Source organism: Mytilus galloprovincialis, chromosome 13, assembly GCF_965363235.1.
Source record: "Mytilus galloprovincialis chromosome 13, xbMytGall1.hap1.1, whole genome shotgun sequence".
Classification (NCBI taxonomy): Eukaryota; Metazoa; Mollusca; class Bivalvia; order Mytilida; family Mytilidae; genus Mytilus; species Mytilus galloprovincialis.
In genome coordinates, this window is record NC_134850.1 from 10400599 (window position 1) to 10427748 (window position 27150).

At 33.1% G+C, this 27150-nt stretch overlaps 1 protein-coding gene across 1 annotated transcript; it reads right to left on the reverse strand.

Annotated features, from left to right (window-relative positions):
• Nucleotides 1–4916: 4916 nt before the first annotated feature.
• LOC143057395 (uncharacterized) lies at nt 4917–25386 on the reverse strand. Its single transcript, XM_076230700.1, has 13 exons — nt 25282–25386; nt 22785–24506; nt 21538–21594; nt 20717–20797; nt 20197–20324; nt 19503–19575; nt 17551–17624; nt 13201–13282; nt 12250–12339; nt 10352–10488; nt 6706–6790; nt 5820–5915; nt 4917–4924 (listed from the first exon to the last, which is right to left on the reverse strand). Exons 1-13 carry the CDS (start codon nt 25298–25300, stop codon nt 4917–4919), a joined length of 2652 nt encoding a protein of 883 aa, XP_076086815.1. The 5' UTR covers nt 25301–25386.
• Between the last annotated feature and the right edge of the window lie 1764 nt (nt 25387–27150).

Below are 27150 nucleotides of genomic sequence, written 5' to 3' on the forward strand. Positions count from 1 at the left end.
CCAAACTTTCAGTTGGTGGAAATATGATGATGCTGATTCAGTACAAAGTAGAATATTTGTTGGTGGAAAGATCATGATGTATATGCCGGACTGTTTGTTGGTTGAAAGATGATGATGCTTATTCAGTATATAATAGAAGATGCAGAAAATCATGCACTTGTGTTTGAAGAACTGAGTTTGTTGATTGAAACTATGAATAAGGTAAATGTCATACTGTTGGTTGAAAGATGATGATGCTAATTCAGTATATGCCAGACTATTTGTTGGTAGAGGGATAATAATAGTAATTCAGTATATGCCAGACTGTTTTTGGTTGAACGAAGATAATGCTAATTCAGTAAATTCCAGACTGTTTGTTGGTTTAGAGATGATGATGCTAATTCAGTATATGCCAGACTATTTGTTGGTAGAGGGATGATAATGGTAATTCAGTATATGCCAGACTGTTTGTTGGTTGAGAGATGAGGATGCTTATTCAGTATATGTCAGACTGTTTGTTGGTTGAAAGATGATGATGCTAATTCAGTATTTGCCACTGTTGGTTGAAAGATGATGATGCTTATTCAGTATATGCCAGTCTGTTCATTTGTTGAAACAAAATGATGGTAATTCAGTATATGGCAGACTGTTTGTTGGTTGAGAAATGATGATGGTAATTCAGTATATGTCAGACAGTCTGTTGGCTGAGAGATGAGGATGCTTTGTCAGTATTTGCCAGACTGTTTGTTGGTTGAGAGATGATGATGTTTATTCAGTAAATGCCAAACTGTTTATTTGTTGAGACTTGAGGATGGTAGTTCAGTATATGCCAGACTGTTTGTTGGTTGAGAGATGATGATGCTAATTCAGTATATGCCAGACTGTTGTTGGTTGAACGAAGATGATGCTTATTCAGTAAATGCCAGACTGTTTGTTGGCTGAGAGATGATGATGCTAATTCAATATATGCCAAACTGTTTGTTGGTAGAGAGATTATGATGGTAATTCAGCATATGCCAGACTGTTAGTTGAAAGATGATGATGCTGATTCAGAATAAGCCAGATCGTTTGTTGGTTGAGAGATTATGATGTTAATTCAGTACATGCCAGACTGTTGTTGGTTGAGAGATGATGATGCTAATTCAGTATATGCCAGACTATTGTTGGTTGGGAGATGATTATGATAATTCAGTATATGCCAGACTGTTTGTTGGTAGAGAGATGATGATGCTAATTCAGTATATGCCAGACTGTTATTGGTTGAACGAAGATGATGCTAATTCAGTAAATTCCAGACTGTTTGTTGGTTTAGAGATGATGATGCTTATTCAGTATATGCCAGACTGTTTGTTGGTAGAGGGATGATGATGGTAATTCAGTATATGCCAGACTGTTTGTTGGTAGAGGGATGATGATGGTAATTTAGTATATGCCAGACTGTTTGTTGGTTGAGAGATGAGAAGACTGATTCAGTTCATGCAAGGATGTCTAATGATGAGATACGTTAATACTGATTGAGATCACACCAAACTTTCAGTTGGTGGAAATATGATGATGCTGATTCAGAACAAAGTAGAATATTTGTTGTTGGAAAGATCATGATGTATATGCCAGACTGTTTGTTGGTTGAAAGATGATAATGCTACTAATTCAGTATTTGTCATACTGTTGGTTGAAAGATGATGATGCTAATTCAGGTTATGCCAGACTGTTGGTTGAACGATGATGATGCTATTTCAGAATATGCCAGACTATTGGTTGAAAGATGATGATGCTAATTCAGTATATGCCAGACTGTTGGTTAGAGATGATGATGCTAATCCAGAATATGCCAGACTGTTTGTTGGTTGAGAGATGATGATGCTTATTCAGTACATGCTAGACTGTTGTTGGTTGAGAGATGATAATGCTAATTCAGTATATGCCAGACTATTGTTGGTTAGGAGATGATTATGTTAATTCAGTATATGCCAGACTGTTTGTTGGTAGAGAGATGGTGATGCTAATTCAGTACATGCCAGACGGTTTTTGGTTGAACGAAGATAATGCTAATTCAGTAAATTCCCGACTGTTTGTTGGTTTAGAGATGATGATGCTAATTCAGTATATGCCAGACTGTTTGTTGGTTGAGACATGATGATGGTAATTCAGTATATGCCAGACAGTCTGTTGGCTGAGAGATGATGATGCTTTTTCAGTATATGCCAGACTGTTTGTTGGTTGAGAGATGATGATGCTTATTCAGTATATGCCAGACTGTTGTTGGTTGAACGAAGATGATGCTTATTCAGTAAATGCCAGACTGTTTGTTGGTTGAGAGATGATGATGCTAATTCAGTATATGCCAGACTGTTTGTTGGTTGAGACATGATGATGGTAATTCAGTATATGCCAGACAGTCTGTTGGCTGAGAGATGATGATGCTTTTTCAGTATATGCCAGACTGTTTGTTGGTTGAGAGATGATGATGCTTATTCAGTATATGCCAGACTGTTGTTGGTTGAACGAAGATGATGCTTATTCAGTAAATGCCAGACTGTTTGTTGGTTGAGAGATGATGATGCTAATTCAGTATATGCCAGACTGTTGTTGGTTGAACGAAGATGATGCTTATTCAGTAAGATGCTGATTTAATTAACTCTAAAACTGTCAGTTGGTTGAGACATTAGAGGCAGATTAGGTCTTCATCAGACTGTCTGTCAGTTGAGAGACGAGGAGCTGATTCAGTATTTACCAGGCTGTCTGTTGGTCGAGAGATGATGATGCTGATTCAGTTAACATAAGACTGTCTGTTGGTGGAGAGATGATATACTGGCTGTTGGTAGAGAGATGATAGACTATCTGTTGGTGACGAGATGATGATGCTGATTCAGTTAACATAAGACTGTCTGTTGGTGGAGAGATGATGATGCAGATTCAGTTAACATAAGACTGGCTGTTGGTGGAGAGATGATGATGCAGATTCAGTTAACATAAGACTGGCTGTTGGTGGAGAGATGATGATGCAGATTTAGTTAACATAAGACTGGCTGTTGGTGGAGAGATGATGATGCAGATTCAGTTAACATAAGACTGGCTGTTGGTGGAGAGATGATGATGCAGATTTAGTTAACACAAGACTGGCTGTTGGTGGAGAGATGATGATGCAGATTCAGTTAACATAAGACTGGCTGTTGGTGGAGAGATGATGATGCAGATTCAGTTAACATAAGACTGGCTGTTGGTGGAGAGATGATGATGCAGATTTAGTTAACACAAGACTGGCTGTTGGTGGAGAGATGATGATGCAGATTTAGTTAACATAAGACTGGCTGTTGGTGGAGAGGTGATGATGCAGATTCAGTTAACATAAGAAGAAAGGTGTTATCTGGAGGCATAGATGTTGGTGACAAAACTTTATCCTGTGTAACTGTCTATGTGAAGACAAATTGGAATTACATGAAGAAAGACATTATCTGGAGGCATACAGGTTGGTGAAAAAACTTTATCCTGTGCGACTGTCTGTGTGATAACAAATTGATATAACATGAAGAAAGACATTGCTTGCTGAACACTTGCTAGAGGTTTGTTTACCTGTTGTTGGTAACAAAAACATCCTGTTTGACTGTGTGCTGTAACAGCAAATTCAGCAAATTTTCAATTTATTGGCATAACTTGAGAACAACGAATGTGATGCTACTCAAATTTAAACCTGGTCTGTGTTAGGTGGTAATAAGCAATGTCTCACAAGTTTCTCTATATTTGATTAAGACCATTTTTATATGGCTGCACAAATAGGTGGCTGTAAAATGGTATTGCAATGCTGAATGAATCTCTATGAAATTGTTCTTCTCTATTCTTCCTTAATATCAAGTTCATTTCTAGAAGAAAAAGAAACACATACAAATTAATATATATATTCATATCCACTTCCTAACTAACTTAAGAATTTTAAGGATTAAGTGTGGAATCTACTTACAATTTCATGCATGCATATATCACATAGAAAATAAAACACATACATGTATTTGCTTCTCTTGGACTTACAAGTTGAGAAAAAGAACGAAAAAATTGTTGAAAAACTATAAATCCCCCCCCCACCTTTTTAAATGAATATAACCCCAAAACTTGGAATCCAAAATTAATTTAAAAAAAAAAAACTCATGTCAATAGATCTACACAATTCACTCAAATTGGTCAAAGGTATACCATAATATGTTCCCTCAACAGGCTTATAAAAAATAAGTGCAAAATATCAATCGAGAAACCCAATGTCAAAGAAATTGCAGAAATTATGTCTTTCAAAAATAAAAATTTCTCCTAAATCCCAATCTTTTGCGCCAATATACTTTCGCACCCTACACGTTCGCACCCTTCATGTTCGCGCCCGATTTGTATTTGTAGAAGATTTTAAGTGATTTGTGGTAACGAAATCCCTGACTTAATAATTTATCAGTACTTTTGCTTAGGATGCATAGCGTTCCTGAACAGGTCATGACTGGAAAATATGATTGTTTCCCCCAGCTACTTACATATTTGATCCATTTCAGTCCTTTCTCTATTTTTCTCTTCCTTTCCTTTTTCTCATTCATAATTTTAACTTTAACTTTTTTCCAGTCAAATTTTATTGATTGGTGGCTTGACAAAAACTTCTGAATATCCACTTTGCCTGAAAACATTTGCATAATTTTTGTCATATAAAATTACTGGTTATTGGCAATTGAGTAATGTTATAATAGCTTTAGGTAAGTGTTGTGCATCTGTTAATTTGGTTTACAATTTTAATCGTTATTTTTCTTCCATAAAAGCATATATTTTTTTAAACTCATGAGAAGTTTCCAAAATATCTCAGAGTATTATCGACTCTTGTTATACTGTCCCATAAAGACTCTTTGAATAATTCCATTATAGAAGGCGCACAACCTTAATAAGTTAATCTGAAAATTCTCTGTGAACTTTCAAAGATCTGGATTAAAAACAAAGATTGTACCAGTAATATGTAAATTAGTTCCAATGTCTAGAAAATAGGAGTCAAGAGCTTGCAAGCACTGACTGGTAAAGATTGCTTCAATTCAATTTATCAGTGAGAAGTAAAATTAATGTCGCATTGGTTGTACTTGATTAAACAACAATTCTAGACAATGCAAAGGAAGGCAACTCCAATTTTTAAAGATAGCTTTAACAATGATATAGTTTATTTTTCTAGAGCAGATAATAGATTCCTGTACCTTGCAAAAGTTATGTAATTTTCTTGAAAGTGTAACATCATTTTGTGCCTAGAATATCTGAGCATATATTACATTTATAAATTTCTGGAAATGTTCATGGACAGGGTGTATAGAATGTTATGATAAATGCACTATATTTTGTGTATCAAAGAGGTAGTGATAAGTCTTGGAAAATTTAGATATCAAGTCAGTCACATAAGGTTTTGATTGCATTTTATGCAATGTTTGTCTAAAAATTGTTCAAACAATTCTAAAATGGCAGTAGCAAAACTTCAATACGTGTGCAATCATTCTGTGTATTGTCATCAATCTTGATTGAAAAATATAGGAATTTTGATAAAAAATTACTTAAAGTTCCCATGTCTGAAAAAAGATAATAAAAATCTCCCACAATTCCATAATAGCACCCAAAAGGAAATGCACAACTTCAACATGTGTGAAATCTCTCAGTGAAGAATCTGGGTGGAAAACTGTTGAAGCAGTTAAATTTAAGGTATCCACTTTCCTGGTCACTTTAATAATCATTGTTGAAATTTGTTAGTACATTGTAATATCTCAAATCAAGATCTTTTAATGATCGAGGGGTTGTTGCATGAAGTATGACATTGTGAATATTATTGAAATATGACATACCAGGATATGGCTTTTCACATTTTTCTGTGATGTAATCTTTAAAATACTCCTGTACACATATTGTTTCTTCATCACTCCATCTTGAGTACTGACGTGCTAAAAGAATTAGAATGCATTTATTTTTTCAATAGAAAAGCAGGGATTTGCTCAAATATGATATTTCATTAGCACTCATTAGATTTATTAATCACTAGCACACATTCTATATTTCCTTCTTTGGTCTCTCAGGACTATTAAAATATCGTTTTACTCAAAAATCTTGCAGGTCAGACATTTATAAATAGATAGAAACTTGTGAATTAATTAAGACTTGAAGTTATTTATAATTTGTAACACAAAACAATTACATATGTTCCTTAAATAAGTGTTATCCTAATTCTTTCAAAGATGTATAAAATAACTTATTCAAGTAATAATTTGTCATTATTTTTAAAGTAACCCTTAATCTTTATTCTCCTCTTAAATCTAATAAATTCTTCATTTTATGATACAAAATGCTGTAAAAATTCACGAAAACTACAAATAATCCATGCTTCTATTGATATTTAAAATAACTCTATTAAAACAAAAATTACTTATATAAGTAACTAAGAAAAATTACTTGTTTAAGTAATGCCCCTGACTGAATATAGAATATTTAACACTTTTTATATGAAATATTGTGCAGCAAACAATATTTCAATGGGGACATTATTCATGTTACACTTACTGTTAGTTTTAAGTATGCAACACCTTTGTTATTAAAACATTCATAAGTGAATAAATTTATATCAAGTATAAGAAATGAGTCAAAATACTGATACCTTTTATAAAAAAATGCATTTTCATATAAAAAAAGTTAGATGAAAAATTCCTATAAACATAAATGTTTCCACAGAGAACTTACCTTTTGAGAATCCACTATTACCAACTTTGACGTTATCTTCATCACTTTCTACTTCCTCAACATATTTTCTTTTAACTGTAGGTATCTATATAATATTTAATTGGCACTTTTAAAATTTTGTCTAGAATCAACCCTTTTAGTCCTTAAACTTTGGAGTGAAAATATAACAAGTGAAACTGCGAGCTACTGCTCACTGATGATTATTCCCCAACCACAAGTTGACAATATATATAATAGTGTAAAATATGCAAATGTTAGGTAAACAGGAAGTTCTTGAGTGATGAATCTGAAAAAGCATCACACGGTATATAGATGACTTACATAAACCCTGAAACCAAATTTCAGAAATCCTTGTATTGTAGTTCTTGAGAAAAAACATGTACCAATTTTGTGTCAATAATGATTCATATGATTACTATATGGTTTCCTCTTGCTACTAAGTATTAGGGCATAAAAATTGGGATGAAAACACAAAAAAAAAATAATGAGCAGCTGGCTAAAATATTTTTTTGGAAGCCCTGTTTCATAGTATTAATACACCTGCTGTAAACGCTTGAGATAATTCATTAACTGAGCATATCTGGCACATAATTGGTGGTGACATGCGTGTAAGAGAGTTAAATGTTAGTTCAAAACTTCATGGATTTATCTAAATAAAGGCAACAGTAGTATACCGCTGTTTCGAAATTCATAAATCGATAGAGAAAAAACTTTGCAGAAAGGATGGCAAAGACTACATACAACAAATTCAACGCTTGATCCATGTAACGAAACATTCCACATAAATTCAGGAGAAGTGGTAAAATTGTAATCAAAATCAATGTTGAACATTATATTAAATTGAAGCTGATCCATTCTCATTTGTGTATATATCAAAATACTAATATGATGTCCTAATGTCCCCTTGTAAACAAAGCTAATTAGAAAAAAATATGCCTTATGCATGCATGCACACAAACTGACTGTTTACATTCTCGTTATTTCCCTTCTTTTCCAAGTAAATTATATATCTTTCAACTGCTTACATGAAAGGATAATAAATATTGTTATTAAATGACATGAGCAAATCAGCCCTAATACAGATAAATGCCTGTGTAATACTGATGACGTTCCACTGCCTTTATAAATCAAGAGTTCATAATTTGTTTTTTTGAACAAGGCCAATACTGAAAAAAACCTGCATTGGCCCATGACGTAATACTTGGGGTTCACTTTCAGTTTCAATTGTCTTATGTCTAACTTAACTTAAGACTTATATTTATACATAAACACATTTTGTAATGTACTTCATAACTTTAAATCATAGAATAACAAGAATGTGTCCCAAGAACACAGATGCCATACTTGCACTAACATTTTCTATGTTCAGTGGAGTGTGAAATTGGGATAAAAACTTTAATTTGGCATTCAAATTAGAAAGATCATATCATAGGGAACATGTGTACTTAGTTTCAAGTTGATTGGACTTTAAATTCATCAAAAACTACCTTGACTAAAAACTTTAACCTGAAGCGGGACGAACAAACAGACAGACAAACAAACAGAGGAACGAACGAACGAACAAACGAACAGACAGAGGAAAGGATCCACAGACCAGAAATCATAATGCCCCTCTACTATCATAAGTGGGGCATAAAAAGTTTGGAAGTCTTAAAACGGAAATATTTCTCAGCCTTTTCTGGTGAAGTACGACTTACAATTTTTGACATACTTTCATTTCCGTTGATAACTCACCATAATACACAGACTATCAAAGAGCATGAAAAGCTAAATTGTCTGATTTATTCTTCTTTGCTACTTAAAGGGGCTACGAGATATATAAAAAAATTTAAGTATGACTTTTTGTTTGTTCAATCATTAATGAATGGGAAATAGGGAAATAATAATTTGCTTTTATTAGCTAAAATGATTCAATTTTGTCAAATTAAGCTAATAAACATTGATAATACTTGCAAGTGAATAATTTGACCTCATTAAATTCATATTCATGTGAACTCCAATTTAACCCCGTAGAAAGTGATAGAATAGCGCATGCATTGTCCATGTACGGTTATTTAAAGGAAAAGAATATCAACATTGAAAGTGAAAAAAAGGTAAATAATTTGATTAACTGAATCGATCCAAAAAAAATCATTCTTATAAAGGTAAAAGCAACCATAAACACACATTTTTAATCATTAATACAAAATTTAATAGACCTATAAAAATATAATTGCAGGAGTTGCTAAATCTATTTATATCTGTGTTTATGCTTACATCCCTTATACATGGTCATAGAAGGTGAACTCCATAGTTAATTAGATGGCGTCTTGGCTTAATTTCAGACGAAATGAAGCTACATCTTATTGAGACCATGTCCTGTTAATTGTTTATTTTATACTTTCAAATTGATAATTTGGAAAAATGTTTTACATTGTTATATAATAAAATATGAGAATTTGACTCAAATCGTTGAACATGAATTTGTCAGCTAGTGCCCCTTTAATAATATTTGTGATGTAAAATATAATAAGATATGAAATTCTGTATTTTCTATAGATTCTGGATCAGCTGTGTTGGCTCTCGACTCTTCCAAGTCTTGGTTCCAATACAGCTAACCTCTAATCTATAACAGATCAAATACAGAAACAGCAAGCTAATAACACTATATTATTAAAACATCATATGTTTCAATGCTATTTATTGCGTGAACCCCTGAGGGTCTCACGCATATTTATAAGTTAGAAATATGGTCTATGGAGGAATATTCAGAAACTTTTTTTTTGTTCATTCGGAACATTTTTTCTTCTTATCTGTATAATATATAGCATCCTGCAATTAAGAGCACCTCCATACGGGGTATTCAATATATTTAAAACATGGCAATAAAGAACTTTACACTGATTGCTTACTGACTTATATGCTATATGATAATAAAATATATAGTTGAAAATCTATATAGAAAAAACCCGAAATAGCTATCCATACGTATAATTTTTAAATAATTTTCATAATGATTCAAAACATGGACACATGTACCTCAGTCTCCCAAACATTCATCAATTCATTTAGAAATAATTAATGAGGCATTGCGAACTGGTCAACTTAGTATGATACAATGTACATTAATTAATGTTCCTTATGACCGATCATCAATAGGTTTTACTCTCCTATCAGCAAGCCGGAGATTTCCCAATTTCGGCATTTAAGCAGGAGGGTTGGCAGGTATGTGCTCTAGGTTCATCATATTAAGGCTCAGTGTAAAATATCACCAAATTTAATGCATACCCATTTTTAAATGAGCATAGAGAATAACATGAAGAAATAATTTCTTAATTTAATTGTACTGTCAAATAGAAAACAATTTCCAGGCAGGTCTGAAACTTGCCATCCCATGGCACCTTAGCATTATAAAATACATGACCAAATGATTGATTTAATAAAATAATTTATTGCAAACAAGCCTCTCATAAGGCCAATTAAAATTAATTGATAGATTTTCATCCCTGCCCACCCTAATTTCTTTTTATTTGGAAAATTATGATTTCCAGATTTTGTTCATTTTGGTATTAGTGTAAGTGTTACTTGATTACTTGATCTGACATATTTCTAATGAGCATAACTTTCATTAAATTGCATAACTATAAAAAAATAATTTATTACTTACAGCATCAATATAACTGAGCTCCCTTTCAAGTTTTCTTTTTCTTTCTTTCTTTTCATTCATAACTTTCACCTTTATAACGTCAACATTACAAGTTATATCAGGATATTTTGCCTTGAAATTGTCAATTTCAGTTGCATCTGAAACCCCAAAAAAAATATTTTTTTTGCTTTCATCTAAACTTAAGCAGTAAGAGCACACTGCATAAGTGAAATTGTTAAATAGGTGAAATCTACGTTGTCAATAATCTTCAGACTAAAGGACAACTTATTGTTGGATTACTGTCAAACTTGTCTGAAAATTTCATCACAGATAGATCATGATCGACACATTTATCACTTTAAGGGAGTTCGCTTCTCAGTTTCAAAGTAATTAACTTTTCAAAGCACTAGTTTATATTGATAGGGAATTGATAAAGGAATCCAAAGAGCAAAAAAAATATATAGGTCACCGTGCTTGTTTTCGAGATATGAGCCATTGAAATTTTGGCGGGAAAAAAATCTCTCTTGACTTTTCATAGCTTTATAATTGACAAGTTGAAGTTCTCAAAAACTGTTAAAAAGTAATTAAAATTTTATAAGACTTTTACAGATGGCTTATCATTACACATGTAAAAGATTTCCAAAAAGAAAAATGGGGGTCACCGGGCAAATTTTTTAAAGGCATTCAAATGGATAAAACCAGAGGATTCCGAAAATCTGACAAAAAATCCAAAACATGACAAGCCAGCTTCCTTAACTCCCTTTCACTTTTGCTTTCACTGTTGAAGTTTTTGAGATAAAAGCCAAGGCCTTCTTTTGTCTTCTATGTTCTATTTTTAGTCATTGCAGCCCGATGATGTATGTTGGTTGATGAATCAAATCCTTCAAATACAATTTAAAAACAAAACACCATAAGGAACATCCAATTAAAGTTTGGAAGTTTTTGACCCAGTAGTTTCAGAGAAGAAGATTTTTGAAAAAGTAATAGACTTGCAAAAAGAATGAAAAATCTAAACATTTAAAGGGCAATAAATAATTAAGGAGTCAATTGACAAAGGAGTAGGTCCGGTAAGGACCGATTTTGGCCTCAAATTTCAGGTTCATCTTACGAAAGATTTTGACCACTTTTTAAACACTTAAGTGTCTATTTCATTTGAATCAATTAATTTATGTGAAAGATTTTAACTGATTTAGTCATTAAAAACGATCCGATTCAAGCTCAAATATGAAAAATCTACCAAATCTGCCGAAAAATGTCACTTTTCAGATGGTTTTTGTCAAAAATGAAAGTGGCCGCATCCGTGTTCATCCTCAACCTTTATATATGTTATGTATTATCATAAAATACAACTTACATTTCAATATTTAGGATGAACACGAAAACTGTCTAAAATTTAACTAAAATGCTAGAATTGTGAAGATTTCAATAATTTAGCATGACTTAATGGTGCTAGTACCCGATATATGTGCATTGTATTGTCAAAAACAGCCCATATTTATGTAGCAAAAGCATTCTACTGTCCAATAAATAACTAAAAGTTTACATTTTAACAATTTTGTAAAACTGCTATATTTTGGGGCCAAAAAGGGGTCTTACTGAACCTACTCCTTTGGTCATTGAAACAATTTTGAAGATCTGACTTTGCTGAACATTTCTGAACCCTGTTAGATTTGCTCTAAATGCTTTACTTTTTTCAGATATATCGTTGTCTACAATAATTATAGTCCCAATGATGGGATTTCTTTATGTGAAAACTGTTCGATTAAAGTTTCAAGATCATGTACAAATGACTTTAAATTTAGGGCTTTTCTAACCCAAATTTAGTTATCCTTTGAAATATATTCTAGATATTATCTTAACTTTTTGTAATGTAGGAATGGAAACTGCAGGAAGCAGTTTATATTGTCTATACACCTTACCTGGACTTGGCATCTGTGCAGAATCTGTTATATAATCTTGAAAATATTGTCTAACTTTTTCAGTATCCATTTGCTTCCATATGTTTCTCTCTTTAAAGAAAGCAGAAGCAAATAATTAAGTAGTTAACAATGTCACAGTTGCTTCTTGAAACTAAAAACAGTTATGTGAACGGCTTTGAGATTATCTTTTTTTTTTCAGTAAAAGATACCATGTTAATTATAACAAGGAGGTTATGTGAAAAGGAGAGGTGCTGAATGATAATTTTACACATAAAATGTTATCGCCTTGTCATGCATAATAAAGTTACAAATATTTTTTATATATAGATAAGACAGATGTTTTTTTCATTTAGAAAGGTTTTACACTAGTCATTTTTGGCACCTTTTATAGATTCCTGTTCAGCGTGAGCCAGGACTGTATCTTGATCTATAATGGATTTTTACAAATTATGACTTGGGTAAAGAGTTGTCTCATTGGCACACATACCACATCTTATTATAGCTATAAGTTTCCACTTCACAACAGACACGTTTTTTTCAAATGTCTATATAGACCTTATCATATGATTGAACCTTAAATAAATTTGTTTGAATGAGTTTTGCATGTGTAAATCTTTTAGGAAAGATTTATCATCACTTTCATTTAAAATAATGCTTAATATATCAGTCATGCTGCTCACGGGGAACCTTTCACTTTTGTTAGAATTTTATTTGTTATAATTAACTCCTTTAGCTAATTTTGGTCACTGCTATATCTAGTGCTTTTACGTTGGCCCTTTGTATCTTTTGTCTTTTTATCAGTTGTTGTTTGAGTCTAGCCCTTCTAAATCTGTTCTTATTTCGCAGTGGTGTCTTGCCTTTGGAAAGGTGAGCTAAAAACAGTTTACATCACTCAGGAGTATGAAAATAAATCACAAAATTAAAAGACTGATTAATACATTGTTTACTTACTATCTTCCATCAGCTTGTTTCTGGTCAGGCCTTCCAAATCTCTCCCATTTTTTTTATCATTTTCTTTTTTCATTATCTGCAGCTGAAATAGGCAACATATTTTGACAAAGTTATTAATGTAAAATAATAATAAAGATCTGTGCTATTAGGGCATAATACAGTCCTTTTAGCTTGTCTTTTTGTTTTTAATGATTTTTTTTCAACAATAAATTTACATATTATTTCCGAAATATAATCAGAAATTATGTAAAAAACAAAAGGGTACTTAGTTCATAAATATATAAAAAAAACTCACCATAGTTTCATCATAACCTGCTGATAGCATTTTTGATCTTTAGTAAAACTAGAGGCTCTAAAGAGCCTGTGTCGCTCACCTTGGGCTATGTGCATAATTCAACAAACAACAAAGATGGATTCATGACAAAATTGTGTTTTGGTGTTGATGATGTGTTTGTAGATCTTACTTTACTGAACAATCTTGCTACTTAAAATTATCTCTATCTATAATGCACTTGGCCCAAAAGTGACTGGAAAATATTTTGTAACAAGAATGTGTCCATAGTACACGGATGCCCCACTTGCACTATCATTTTCTGTGTTTAGTGGACCGTGAAATTGGGATAAAAACTCTAATTTGGCATTTAAATTAAAAAGATCATATCACAGGAAACATGTATACTAAGTTTCAAGTTGATCAGACTTCAACTTCATCAAAAACTACCTTGACCAAAAACTTTAACCTGAAGTTTGCACTTTCATTTTCTATGTTCAGTGAACCATGAAATTGGGGTAAAAACACTAATTTTGCATTAAAATAAGAAAGATCATATCATAGGGCACATGTGTACTTAGTTTCAAGTTGATTGGACTTCATCAACTTCATCAAAAACTAACTTGAACAAAAACTTAAACCTGAACAGACGGAAGGACGAACGGACGGAAGGATGAACGAACGAACGCACAGACCAGAAAACATAATGCCCCTCTTCTATCCTAGATGGGGCACAAAAATTAACAAACATTTACAAAATTTATGAAAATTGTTAAAAATTTACTATAAAGGGGAATAACTCCTTAGGGGATCAATTGACCACTTTCGTCATGTTGACTTATTTGTAGCTCTTACTTTAATGTGAAAAATGGTTAAAAATTGACTATAAAGGGCAATAACTCCTAAAGGGGTCAACTGACCATTTCGATCGTGTTGACTTATTTGTAAATCTTACTTTGCCGAACATTATTGCTGTTTACAATATATCTCTATCTATAATAATATTCAAGATAATAACCAAAAACAGTAAAATTTCCTTTAAATTACCAATTTAGGGGCAGCAACCCAACAACGGGTTGTCTGATTCATCTGAAAATTTCAGGACAGATAGATCTTGACCTGATAAAACAATTTTACCCCCCATGTCAGATTTGTTCTAAATGCTTTAGTTTTTGAGTTATAAGCCAAAAACTGCATTTTACCCCATGTTCTATTTTTTAGCCATGGGGGCCATCTTGGTTGGTTGGCCGGGTCACCGAACACATTTTTTAAACTAGATACCCTAATAATGATTGTGGTCAAGTTGAGTTAAATTTGGACCAGTTGTTTTAGAGGAGAAGATTTTTGTAAAAGTTAATGACGCCGGACAACGGATAGACGCTGGACGCCAAGTGAAGGGAAAAGCTCACGTGGCCCTTTGGGCCAGGTGAGCTAAAAACAGTAAAATTTCCATAAAATTACCAATTCAGGGGCAGCAACCCAACAACGGGTTGTCTGATTCATCTGAAAATTTCAGGGCAGATAGATCTGGACCTGATGAACTATTTACTCCTGTTAGATTTGATCTAAATGCTTTGGTTTTTGAGTTATAAACCAAAAACTGCATTTTACCCCTATGTTCTATTTTTAGCCATGGCGGCCAGCTTGGTTGGTTGGCCAAGTCATCGGACACATTTTTTAAACTAGATACCCCAATGATGATTGTGGACAAGTTTGATGTAATTTGGCCCAGTAGTTTCAGAGGAGAAGATTTTTGTAAAAGATTACTAAGATTTACGAACTAGAGGCTCTAAAGAGCCTGTGTCGCTCACCTAAGTATATGTGAAAATTTAAGAAAGGAAGCAGATGGATTCATGACAAAATTGTGTTTTGGTGATGGTGATGTGTTTGTACATCTTACTTTACTGAACATTCTTGCAATTTACAATGATCTCTATCTATAATGAACTTGGCCCAGTAGTTTCAGTGGAAAATGTTAGTAAAAAATTTACAAATTTTATGAAAATTGTTAAAAATTGACTATAAAGGACAATAACTCCTTAGGGGGTCAATTGACCATTTCGGTCATGTTCATCTATTTGCAAATCTTACTTTGCTGAACATTATTGCTGTTTACAGTTTATCTCTATCTATAATAATATTCAAGATAATAACCAAAAACAGCAAAATTTCCTTAAAATTACCAATTCAGGGGCAGCAACCCAGCAACGGTTGTCCGATTCATCTGAAAATTTCAGGGCAATTAAATCTTGACCTGATAAACAATTTTACCCCCCATGTCAGATTTGCTCTTAATGCTTTGGTTTTTGAATTATAAGCCAAAAACTGCATTTTACCCCTACGTTCTATTTTTACCTGTGGCGGCCATCTTGGTTAGATGGCCGGGTCACGTGACACATTTTTTAAACTAGAAACCCCAAAGATGATTGTTGTCAAGTCTGGATTAATTTGGCCCAGTAGTTTCAGAGGAGAAGATTTTTGTAAAAATTACTAAGAAGTACCAAAAATGGTTAAAAATTGACTATAAAGGGCAATAACTCCTAAAGGGGTCAACTGACCATTTCGGTCACGTTGACTTATTTGTAAATCTTACTTTGCTGAACATTATTGCTGTTTACAGTTTATCTCTATCTATAATAATATTCAAGATAATAACCAACAAGAATGTGTCCAAAGTACACGGATGCCCCACTCGCACTATCCTTTACCATGTTCCATGAAATTGGGTAATAATCTAATTTGGCATTAAAATTAAAAAGATTATACTATAGGGAACATATGTACTAAGTTTCAAGTTGATTGGACTTCAATTTTATCAAAAACTACCTTCACCAAAAACTTTAACCTGAAACTCCCACTTTCATTTTTTATGTTTAGTGGACCTTGAAATTGGGGTCAAAAGTCTAATTTGGCTTTAAAATTAAAATGATCATATCATAAGCAACAAGTTAACTAAGTGTCAAGTTGATTGGACTTCAGCTTCATCAAAAATTACCTTGACCAAAAACCTTAAACCTAAAACTCCCACTTTCATTTTCTATGTTCAGTGGACCATGAAATTGGGGTCAAAAGTCTAATTTGGCTTAAAATTAGAAAGATCATATCATAAGCAACAAGTGTACTAAGTTTCAAGTTGATTGGACTTCAGCTTCATCAAAAACTTTAACCTGAAACTCCCACTTTCATTTTCTATGTTCAGTGGACCGTGAAATTGGAGTCAAAAGTCTTATTTGGCTTTAAAATTAGAAAGATCATATCATAAGCAACAAGTGTACTAAGTTTCAAGTTGATTGGACTTCAGCTTCATCAAAAACTACCTTGACCAAAATCTTTAACCTGAAACTCCCACTTTCATTTTCTATGTTCAGTGGACCGTGAAATTGGGGTCAAAAGTCGAATTTGGCTTTAAAATTAAAAGATCATATCATAAGCAACAAGTGTACTAAGTTTCAAGTTGATTGGACTTCAGCTTCATCGAAAACCAAAAACTTAAACCTGAATGAACGAACGGACGCACAGACGGACGGAGCCACAGACCAGAAAACATAATGCCCCTCTACTATCGTAGGTGGGGCATAAAAACAGCAGAATTTCCTTAAAATTACCAATTCAGGGGCAGCAACCCAACAACAGGTTGCCCTATGTTCTATTTTTAGCCATGGCGGCCATCTTGGTTGGTTGGCTGGGTCAGCGGACACATTTTTTTAACTAGATACTCTAATGATGATTGTGGCTAAGTTTGGTTTAATTTGTCCCAGTTGTTTCAGAGGAGAAGATTTTTGTAAAAGTTAACGACGACAGACGACGGACGACAACAGATGACGACAGACGCCGGACGCAAACTGATGGGAAAAGCTCACTTGGCCCTTTGGGCCAGGAGAGCTAAAAAGGGCATAAACTATCCAACATAATGATTTCTTGTAAGCTTATAACTAATATGGTCTCATTGAGATCATAAATAGAATAGATATTGATATGAAAGAGTATTGGACTTTCATTTGTGATTTATTTTTGATTTATTTGTCACTAGCTAAATATTAAATAAATATAATTGACCCACAACTAATTAAAATACTCACTAGTTTTGTTCTTCTTGCTTCTCCATCTTTTAAAAGGATGTCTTCATTCAGTTCTATCAGAGGAATCTTTTCAACTTTTTTTTAAATAGTAAAAATGAGATAAACATGACAATAAATGGTATGTAAACCTAACATGTAAAGTAGCTTTTTTACTTTGTTAAAGTGTTCTTTGAGCTTGACACATTTAATATCCTTTTTAGAATTGTATATGCACTGAACATAATCGGGCATAATATTGTGGATTTCTTGGGACAATTCATTTTTAGATTTAATCATCCCAGTGTGTGTTTGAAGTTTTCTTTTTTTGTTAAAATAATAATAAACAAACATTTCTATAACATTCAATCAAGTCAAATCACTGTGCAGGCCAGCTCATTCTGTTAATTCTGTTCCAAGGTACAAACTCTTCGGTGGACTATGCACAATGGACAGGGGCAGTGTCATCTGTGGTGACTGTAAATTTTGATAAATTTTGTCATGATCAATACCAGGTTTTAAAATATGATTTTAAATGAATACTTTATTTCCAGCATGTCTGGTGGTCAATTGGCAACTTCATTTCAGAAGCTACTTTGAGGGCTGCGCCTCCCTGGAGGAGGGAAGAATCTCAGAAAAAACATCAAATAGCCTTGCAAGGCGTCTTAATTATTTGGACTTGGATTATAATGTATTCCCTATTTGATTTAATCTTCATATCCATTTTTAATTATTTCGATTCTGATTAGGACAATAAAGGTAATTTGTATGTCAACAAGTATAAGTGCAAAGCGTTTGTGTAGGCTCTTGTATGACCCACCTCCCTTTTTTGGCAAACGGCTGGCACTGTGGTTTTTCAGAGGGAGAACAGCCAGCATGAAAGGTTGTTGTATCTAGGTCAAATATGTCAATTTCAGAATGCAACCCATTAGTCATAATGAATGGAATTAGTAACATCATGTGCACCATTTAAGAGTTTGGAAGTGTTTTAAGTTAATGAAATATATTAAGTGCATGACAATTTGATAAAATTCACAATTCTACAGTAGTCAATATACCCATGTGCAACAATTTAAAAAAAAAATCTAGCGCATATGTTTGTTCACAAAGCAAAAGAAACACCTCATACTAAAATTTAAAACAAGAATGTGTCCAAAGAACACAAATACCCCATCTGCACTATCATTTTCTATGTTCAGTGGACCTTGAAAATGGGATAAAATCTCTAATTTGGCATTAAAATAAGAATGATCATATCATAGGAAACATGTTAAATAAGTTTCAAGTTGATTGGACTTCAACTACCTTGACCAAAAACTTTAACCTGAAATGTAATGATTCGATAGGTGAACGAAAGCAGACCAGAAAACATAATGCCCATAAATGGGACATAAAAATAGCAAATCTCCGATACAAGTGTATATTTTTACATTAACAATGTAATTAATGAGTTTTAAATTTGCTCTACCTTTGGCCTTCAGAATTTTGCTCTTTTGATCAAACCATCATGCAATTTAACACCACCTTAAAATGACTTCAAAATTTCCACTAGTTATATCAATTTCTCAGTAATTCTTCTGAATATTTCGTCTGCAAACTTTGGCTAAATTCTTCTGTTCAAACATGTGTGAACATTGAAAACAAGTTTTGTGCTCTATTGCACATGTCTGGGTTATTATAAGCATAATAGTCCCAGCACATGTTTACTGAATTATTTTGAATGCCCCCTCTGACGTGATTCTAAATAGACAAAACTCTAAACATAAATACAGAATGTTGTTTAAATTCATTTTCTTACTTTGTTTTTACTTTTTAAAACAGGACAATTTAAAAATCTTGTTGTTCTTTTTAATGTAAAAACAAAACGGTTAAGTCTTGGAAGGGAGTCAATGGTAAAAGTCTACAGATTGCCTGACAGCACTTGTATTCCAAAAACCTTTTACTACTTAATTATCATAAGGTATTACTAAACTTACTCTCATTCTCTGAATTGTCTTTTGATCCATCAACTTCTGGTTCTGTAAGTTTTTTGTTTTTAACTGGTTGCTTCTGAAATATGTACAGTAGCAATAAGGATGAAAGAGTGAAATTGTGAGCAGTACCCCATAACCACTGAAATCCTTGTAATGTAGCTCCTGAGAAAGAAGCGACAAAAAAAAACATTCATGTGACAACTGACGGATGGACAACATCATATTTTAACACATGGTATTGCCACATTGATTATGATACATATATTCAAAGAGCATATTGTTCTGAGGTTGAAGAAGAAGCATTTATATTTAACATGAATATCACATGATATCATGTGGCTTTATATACAACATTAATACCATGTGATGAAAGTTTATATCACATTGTGCTCATAACTGAATACTATGTTTCTACTCCTTTCTCATACTACTCACATGGTGTGGAGAACATTAATATCACATGATTCCTATATTAAAATCATGTTGGAAATTAATTGTCTGGCTTAAATTCAATTATTCCAAAAAAAATAAGACATTTAAGGCTTTAGAATGATTCAATTATTAATATGATGCAATCAATTAGGCAGTTAGTACCTGAGTAACAGAAGTGGAGGCAAAGTATTGAAATAGCTCACTAAATATTACAATGTTGGTGTCTTATGCTTTGCAAGACCATATACACAGCAATTATACTTACAATATCAACTAGGTCATAATCATCAAGCTCCAACTTTCTTTTACATCCTTTGTTCTTGTTCAAAACTGAATCTGAATTAAGCTCTTCGTCTGGATGTGGTTCAATGTGATATTCTAAGTCAGTATTATCTTTAAAAAAATAAAGCATAAGGTGAATTGATATTATCATGTACACTAAATAAACTGTTGACACAAAGATATGTTTCACATATGTAACGTCTGACAAAATGGGCCAAAAGCCGTTAAATGTTATTTTGACTTTGATGTTGCAAAGTTAACATCGACAAACTGAAGCACCTTCAAAGTATTCATTCTTTTTCTAAAAACAATATTACTTTATTGAAGAAGCTATTAACATAACAATGTGTTTAATAAACTGTATCATTTCAAGCCTTAAGTCATACCCATGCACTCTCCTTGTTTCATTGAAAGTCTTTATTCAAATGTTAGACTACAGTTCTTCCTTTATTTTATCATTATTCACTATATATTCAACTCTATATCTTTTTTGTAGTACCTACCTGACTCTGAAACATGATCAACCAAACTTTGAGGAATATCTAAGGAGGTATTGCTACTGTTTATACTGTCCACAGCTTCAGCTGAAAAATTAAAATATTACAACAATTTTAAAATAATTGTAACAGGTTGCTGTTTCCAAATCTCCCAAACAATGCTCCAATAATTTGTCATTATCCCATGGTTGCCTGTTATTGTCAAAAGTCCATTAAAAGTTGGTTATTATAGCTGACTATGCGGTATAGGCTTTGCTCATTGTTGAAGGCCGTAAGGTGACCTATAGTTGTTAATGTCTGTGTCATTTTGGTGTTTTGTGGATAGTTGTCTCATTGGCAATCATACCACATCTTCTTTTTTATAGTGGTCTAGTAAATTGATATGATTAAGTGACGAATAGTGATTGCTCGTATGGCATTCACTTCTTCTTCAAATGATGAACAGGAATTTATATGGCTAAGGGTGGGGATCTTGACTGTTTACAAGGTTTCAACTAGAGGCTCCATTAGGAACCTGTATCATATATAAATACACATAGACTTGTAGACAGAAATGTACCAATGACATGACAGATTCTATGACCTGTGAGCCAAGGTTATTAAACTAAGGTTTCAACTTCCTCAGGCAAAGTTGAACTTAGATAGATTTGGCTTTTATTTCGTATTTCAAATGTTTGGCTTTGAGCCTTCCTGATGAAGGTAAATCCAGAAAAGCACACTTTGGATGCATAAAAATTAATAAACATGTTGTTTTCAATTTTTTAGTATACTCCCGTCCATCAGAGTTTGAATACAAAAATCAAAGGAGAATTACAGAAAAATCTTACCTGTATAAATTTTACAGGGACTTGAACTGGTGTCTTGATGCTGTCTCAGGGCAAGTGCTGAAAATATTCAATACCATGTCTTAAATTCATCTGTGGAATTTAATTATGATAATAAAAAGAGACATCATCATGATCATAATTCTGTTCTGTAATTGAAAACAAAAAGATACCAAATTTAAACCAAAGTCCAAGGGACAATGATGTAAAATTCAAATGTCACCATATGGCCTTCAACAATAAACAAATCCATGTATAGTTAACTATAAAAGGCCTGTTGCATGGCATGCAAAAATATGAAATCATATAAAACAAGATGAAAATCATAACAGATACTTATAATATATTTGAGGCCTTATTTGTTTTAATATTGCTATGTATGCTTCGATTCCATTCAGTGGTTCTCTTAAAGGAGACATTTGTATTTATTTCCCATAGGGTCCTATGTCAAACTGTCCCCAACTGGCGGCCATCTTGGTTGATGGATCCGCTACATGGAAACAACACTTAGTCAGCACCTCATAAGAAACATTCATGCTATGTTTGGTTTATTTCATTTAGTGGTTCTCTAAAAGAAGACATTTGTATGTATTACTATTTCCCATAGGGTCCTATGTTAAACTGTCACCAACTGGCGGCCCTCTTGGATGATGGATCGGCTACATAGTAACAACACTTAGTCAGCACCTCATAAGAAACATTCATGCTATGTTTGGTTTCATTCTATTTAGTGGTTCTCTAAAAGAAGACATGTGTATGCATTTCCCATAGGGTCCTATGTTAAACTAAGTCCCCCACTGGCGGCCATCTTGGATGATGGATCAGCTACAAAGTAACAACACTTGGTCAGCACCTCATTTGGAACATTCATGCCATATTTGGTTCCATTTCACTAGGTGGTTCTCTAAAAGAAGTTCAAAATTATAACCGATTGTTGGTTGGTTGCTGTCAACCGATAGTAATAGATAATAGGTTAATAATTTCAACTGATTATCCAACACTACATATTAGGCCTTACCGAACATACTCTTTAAATCTAAATTCTTTGTCAAGTTCTGGAACATATTTGACTAGCTTCATCGTAGGGATGAAATTTTTATTTCTTTATCCTTTTTTTTCCAATCTGTTGTAGAACTTTGGAATAATAAGATTTTATACCTTTGATTAATGCTCAGTATTAATTAACAGGTATAACTGTTTAATTTAAAAAAAAGAAATGAGATATTATAATTTAAGACAAAATATTTTACCATTATCTATGTCTTTTAGGTGTTTGCCAACTTTCACAATCTCCATAACAGCTAAAGGAGCTTGGTAGGTTTGTTTGTTCATTTCCTCGGAATGACCCATATGTGTGTAGAAATAATGGCGCTCATTCTCTGGTATGTCCTTTGCAGCCATTTCAGTGCTGGTATAATGTCTAATTAAGGTGGCATTGATCTTCTTTGCCTCATCTTCTCTTATACCAGCATCACTTGCAACACGTTGCATAGCTGTGTAGCCGTTTACATATTCCAAAGAATTTTGAGTGTTAGCAAACACATACATGTTATTGGACAAAACTTCACCTTGCTGTCTAAGGTCATCATCATCTAATAAAACAGTTGCCGCCATTGTTTCTGGAGTGAACAAAACTGGTACCAGTTTATTCATCCCTTTGCCAGCCTCGTAGGCAATCTTCAATTCTTGTTGTAGCACATATGGATCATTCCTCCATTTTTTATTTACCCAATTGTCTTCAACAGCATCTTTGAATTCTGATCTTAGAAGTCTGCATGCTTCTCCACCACGCCGTCCATTAAACATTGTCAAGCGACATACCACAAGATTCCTCAACTTAACGAAGTCTGACCGTGTCCAGATTTTATATTCATTGTACATTTCTACTATTTTTTTAATGCTTTCAATGGTGTATTGTCTGATGGTAAACAATAAATCCTCATCTGGAATTCGATGTGGTTTCCTTAAATTAACCTGACGATTTTTTCTTATATTGAATAAAGCATCAGAAAAATATAAATTTTTGGTGGTTTCAAAAATATGCAAAAATTTTGTGACCTCCTCTGCTTTATCATCTGCAAATTTACTGAGATGTTCGGCCCTCAAAATCTCTGCTGACTTTTTTAAAACATAGTATAATGCATATTTTAGTCCATGTTTTAACTTGAAAGATGTCTCCCCATATTGATCACCTACTTCCGTATATTTACATACTGCCTCTTGCAGATCTTTGAAAAATATTCTATTAAACATATCAGCAGCAGTGTTTAAAAGTAAAGGATGATCCTTCTTGACTTCTTCTTTAAAAAAGTTGTATGCGTGAGCTAACCTCCTCATGTCATTCATCACACTCTTTCTGACTTGGGATAATTGGTCTACTTTTGTCCTATTTTTTAACCACAGTATACTTCCAACTTTTTTTACCAAATTATCAGATTGACAGATTTTACCAATGTCATCTTTGGTGAATTTTGTCAAGATGTTTTTGACAAAACTTTCAGATACATCATTATCTTTGTTCAAAAATTGCGCTGGAATGGCATTTATCTGTTTTGATGATCCTCCCTGGCATGTGGCTCTGTGTCTTGACATAGCTTTTTTGGTTAATATGGCATTGCAGTTATCACACATAACCTGCACAGAATCCTTTTGAGAAATTCTTTCCCTTTCAAGGACTGCATGACTATCTTTGCCAAGTTTTTCAATGTTGTTTAAATGAATTCCCTCTTTCTTAAATTGTGAAAACATTTTATTTTTTGTTCTTGGGGAAAACTTTAGGGCTGCCTTTACTCTGTCTTCTTCTTTATGTACCAGCTGTATGTGCCTACTAAGCTGAAGGCAATATTTGTCGCAAAATATGCAATACCGTGCTGGTTTAGTATTAGATTGGTTGCTTACAGTTGATGTTGCCTTGCTGTTTTTCTTATTACATAAAGTTGTTGATGCAGCTGCCTTTTTTCCTTTCTTTATTTCTGAAATTGGAGACAAGATACATAAATAATCGTTCCTGTCCTGTATTGCTTTTTGATTGCGTCAAGGCAACACAAAAATTAAAGATGATTGTAATTTAAATAAAAGAACAGAGTTTCAATTCCCAGCTTTGCATTTATGTCATATATCAAAGGGGTATAACTCTTTTGAAAAGAGTCAATCCTGAACCATTATAAAACTTGTCAAAGTATTGCTGATATTAACCTATAGTATAAGTTTTATAAAAATCTTGCAACAATTGTACTATGAGAGTGCTAATTAGACCTGACAGACGCCAGGTATTTTCATGTTCCCCACAACACCCTACACAGAAGACAATTAACATAATTTATTGACTAATACCAGATTGGTTTCATTTCATTCAATTGTTCTCTAAAAGTAAAGATGTGTATGTATTGTCTATAGGGTCCTGTGCCAAGTGAATTAAGTCCTCACTGGTTCCCATCTTGGATAAGGGACCAGCTGCAAAGGACAAACACTTGGTCAGCACCTTTTAAGGAACATTCATGCTATGTTTGGTTCCATTCCATTCAGTGGTTCTCTAGGAGAAGTTCAAAATGTAAAAAGTTTCATTCCACTTAATACTTTTCAAAATGTAAAAAGTTTCATTCCACTTAATACTTTTCAAAATGTAAAAGGTTTCATTCCACTTAATACTTTTCAAAATGTAAAAAGTTTATGATGATGTTGAAACTCTGGATTGTTGGTAAGAACATATTGAGCAGATGCAAACATACAACACTTTCATTTACTAACCTTTCAGATGTTTCTGCATATGATCAAGAAAATCTTGAAGATCTGTAAATTCATTACCACAAATAGCACATGGATATCTTACATTTCCCACATTGTCACCTGTAATTATATTTATTTGTTATGATCAATAAACATATATATTCTACATAGCTGGATATTTACAACTGTGTAATTTTTAAATATGTACTACTCAAGTTTGTACATTTTGATCAGGCTGGATTTATCTTACAGTCTACCCAACTTATTTGCACTATACCAGGGTTTCCAACAAAAATTCAAGCAAGCTGTACATTTTATATCTGATCCGTATTCAATTCTCTTAAGACTAAGTAACACAAAGGCAAATATGGTAATCAGTTGGTCAACCCAATGATTGACAATAATCAAAGCGCTGTAAGTGCTGAAGGCAATTAACCAAAAACCAATGCAAACGTAATTATGAAAAGTTGTGGCAATGTTGCTTCAACATTAAACATTCATATATAGTACAATTCATATATCAATGTATATTTTTTATGGTGAGTCTGCAGTGGTACATGTTTGCAATGACTTCAGTTGTTCTACTTGGTAGTTAACATTGGTTTTAGTTGACTGCTAGTAGTACAAATTGACCTGGTACAAACATGTAATAGTATGAATGGACTGGTTTCCCTGGAAAGAAAACTGAGTTTGTGTTCTATAGTACAAAAGTTATGAGACACGAATCAGACAAATGTTTACTACTTCAGGCCAATATAAATAATTATATAAAAGTATAGGGGGAGTCCCTGGGGTCACCCTACCCCCCCTGTTTGAGAACTTTGAAAATAATTCAGTTATGTTCAGTTACACATAGATCATGCAGCTTGGTCAATTGATTCCAAAACAAAGATTTGTATGTTTTTTTCGAGTTCTAGAAGACAAGGCTTCACTTTATATTCATGTTTTGTATTTCCTAAAATACTTTTAATAAGTATTTACGATTTCTACCGATGCAGTTATAACGTGCCCTTTTGTAATTTTCATGCCATAAATTAAAAAAGGAAACCCCATTTAAACTGGGTTGGTTTTACACCAGAAAACAGGGACGTTCCCTGTAAGCAGGGAATACATGTATCCCACACTTCCTGACTTGTGCCCAACCTGTTCAAAGACAAAGTAGATAGATTTTAAAGCACGAGTCCGACCATTTTTAATCAAAGTCTTTAAGATTTTATCCTTTAAATAGGAACAGATGTTAGACACAAAGCAAATCAAGATGCACTCAGCAGGTTGAAAGATGCTTCAGTTTTTTTTTTATTTTCAAAAAAGATCACCCTTGTACACAAACAAATCGTGTGGCAAAGCATTTTGTTTGTTTTCCTTGATTCCGAATCATGTAGACGCTTCAATGCAAACATACCTTGACTACAGCATCAGAAAGATATTACCAATAACCAACATATCAAAAAAAAATTGTGGACAAGAATGGCCAATAAAATTTTTCGGGTCGCAGTGATTTTACGGGGTCGGTCGGGTGAGGGGAAACAAACAATATTTTATTTTTGGCCTTGCAGTAATATGTTAACACTTTAAAAGCATCTCACATGCATTATCATCATTTATTACTGATAAAGAAAGTTTATACTGTGACCATGAACATATATATTGTTAGATATACTGTTCCCAGCTGTCACATTGTACTGGATTTTGAAATTAAAATTTGTCAAAAAGTAGTTTTGAGTTTCTGTATATAAAATATTTTCTGCTTTTTCTTTCTTTTACATATATCTTTTGGTTTACAATTCTAGTGTTTATATTCATTTTCCATGCATAGGTGTAAATTAGATGTATTTTTTCCCTGCTTGGATTTTTTTGTAGCTGATCGCCAAAACCCTGATTTACCTTATC

Bases quoted from the DNA above. Each gene is read 5' to 3' on its own strand.
- LOC143057395 (XM_076230700.1), bottom strand. The intron at 19,576-20,196 runs GTAAGTATAATT...TACATATTTCAG, and splicing joins ATTATGACCTAGTTGATATT to AAGCAACCAGTTAAAAACAA. The intron at 10,489-12,249 runs GTAAGGTGTATA...TTGGGGTTTCAG, and splicing joins TGCACAGATGCCAAGTCCAG to ATGCAACTGAAATTGACAAT.